This window comes from Sinocyclocheilus anshuiensis, unplaced genomic scaffold (assembly GCF_001515605.1).
Source record: "Sinocyclocheilus anshuiensis isolate Anshui unplaced genomic scaffold, SAMN03320099.WGS_v1.1 scaffold961, whole genome shotgun sequence".
In the NCBI taxonomy this organism is placed as follows: Eukaryota; Metazoa; Chordata; class Actinopteri; order Cypriniformes; family Cyprinidae; genus Sinocyclocheilus; species Sinocyclocheilus anshuiensis.
Genome location: NW_015557049.1, coordinates 1,211,439 through 1,213,180, shown reverse-complemented (window position 1 = coordinate 1,213,180; position 1,742 = coordinate 1,211,439). Strand labels below are relative to the sequence as shown.

The window sequence follows — 1,742 nt, the reverse complement described above, 5'->3', positions numbered from 1 at the left end:
TATATATATATATATATATATATATATATATATACAGTTAAATAAAAAATTAAATTATGTATATTCATTTTATATATATTTTTAGTTAATTGTGTATATTAATTACATAAAATATATTTAAATAAATAATTAGTGTAATAGGCTAATACAATTTACAGGGTAGATTTGAGATGCACAAATTCACCTGACCTTCTCACAGAAAACTAGTTTGTCCCTACTAGGTCTTAAAACAAGCGTCTTGCATTGAATTTCTTCTAGAGATGAGCAGTCTTTCGTTCTCAGGTCCAGATTCGCCCGTGGAACCTGAGTGACAGTGATTTCGTGATGGATGGCTCTCAGCCTCTTGACCCACGCAAGACCATTTTTGTGGGAGGCGTTCCACGACCTCTACGAGCAGGTGAATTTCTCATACAGTATCTCAGACTTTTGTTGTCCTCCCAAATATGTCATTAATGTAATCATATTCTGTATAATGCCGTGATCCTCCTCTGTGTGTGTTTAGTGGAGCTGGCTATGATCATGGACAGACTGTATGGAGGTGTGTGTTACGCCGGCATTGACACTGATCCAGAACTCAAATACCCTAAAGGTGCGGGCCGAGTGGCCTTCTCCACTCAGCAGAGCTACATCGCTGCCATCAGTGCCCGATTCGTCCAGCTGCAGCATAATGACATTGACAAACGGGTGAGTGAGCTCATGTAAGGACGAACTCTCAGATGTCTGTCATTACACACAATGCAGAGACAGCGTCTTTTCGCTTTTCATGAATCCATCAGGGATGGATTCGTTTAATAATCCTTCAGGGTTATTAAACTAAAACCATTAAAAAATACAAAATAAAACATTTGCGTTACTTGAAATAAAGTAAAAAAAAAAATTTGTATTATTCTTTATTGTTAACTGATTTTTTTTAGCTAATTGCCAAAGCAACATTTCTAATTTTCATTTCGTTTAGGTTCATGTACTAAAATAACTAAAACTGAAATAAAAATGAATAAAAACTATATAGATATTTAAAAAAAACAATAATACAAATTAAAAACACAATAAAATTACTAAAACTTCAACTAAAATTACAATGAAAACAAATTCAAAATATTGATTAAACACTATAATAGTATCTCAATAATATTAAAAGAACACTGCTCCTAATGCACTGAACTTTATAAAATGAATCATTAAGCTACAGCGATACCATCGGCGACACTTTATAATGTGACATTTTACTTGAAACTACTTGAACTTGCCATTTGACCTTTCGAAACGCAGCCAGAGTTTACCAGACAGTTTGCATGAGATGCACTGAAGAACAGTTGTGTCAGACTCTTTACAAACTGGAAGTCTGCTTAATCACGGGCCATTTTAAAAATTTGCAGAATGCTATAAATGCTGTATTGACTAGACGAGTCCCAGAAGAGGTTTATACTGTACTTTTATAACAGTAATTCTAGATGTGATTGCATAGTGGCAGTTACTGTACCGTGGTTTTCCTGCAGGCTGTTTCCATACGGCCAACAATACAGCCTGTGGAAACCCCAGAGCAGACTGTGTGTAATCAACATGACCATGAGCTTCTGGAGGCCTGACAACCATTTGAAGTCTCAGACGTGGCGTTTGTTAATTATAGCTCGATGCTATTCCTGTGCACATATGTACACACTGGACTTACTGGACTGTTTTGGGAATGTTATTTAGAAGTAAATAGCTGATGGTCACTGGACTAAAACTAGATGCTCTGTTTG

At 35.8% G+C, this 1,742-nt stretch overlaps 1 protein-coding gene across 1 annotated transcript in view; it reads left to right on the top strand.

Moving 5' to 3' along the window:
- LOC107676367 (cytoplasmic polyadenylation element-binding protein 3-like) overlaps positions 1-1,742 on the top strand; it is a 34,490-nt gene that overhangs the window by 29,216 nt on the left and 3,532 nt on the right. The window contains exons 9-10 of the mRNA XM_016470889.1: positions 269-397; positions 503-684. Of these exons, the coding sequence (XP_016326375.1) occupies positions 269-397; positions 503-684 (311 nt within the window). The remainder of the gene's footprint in view (positions 1-268; positions 398-502; positions 685-1,742) is intronic.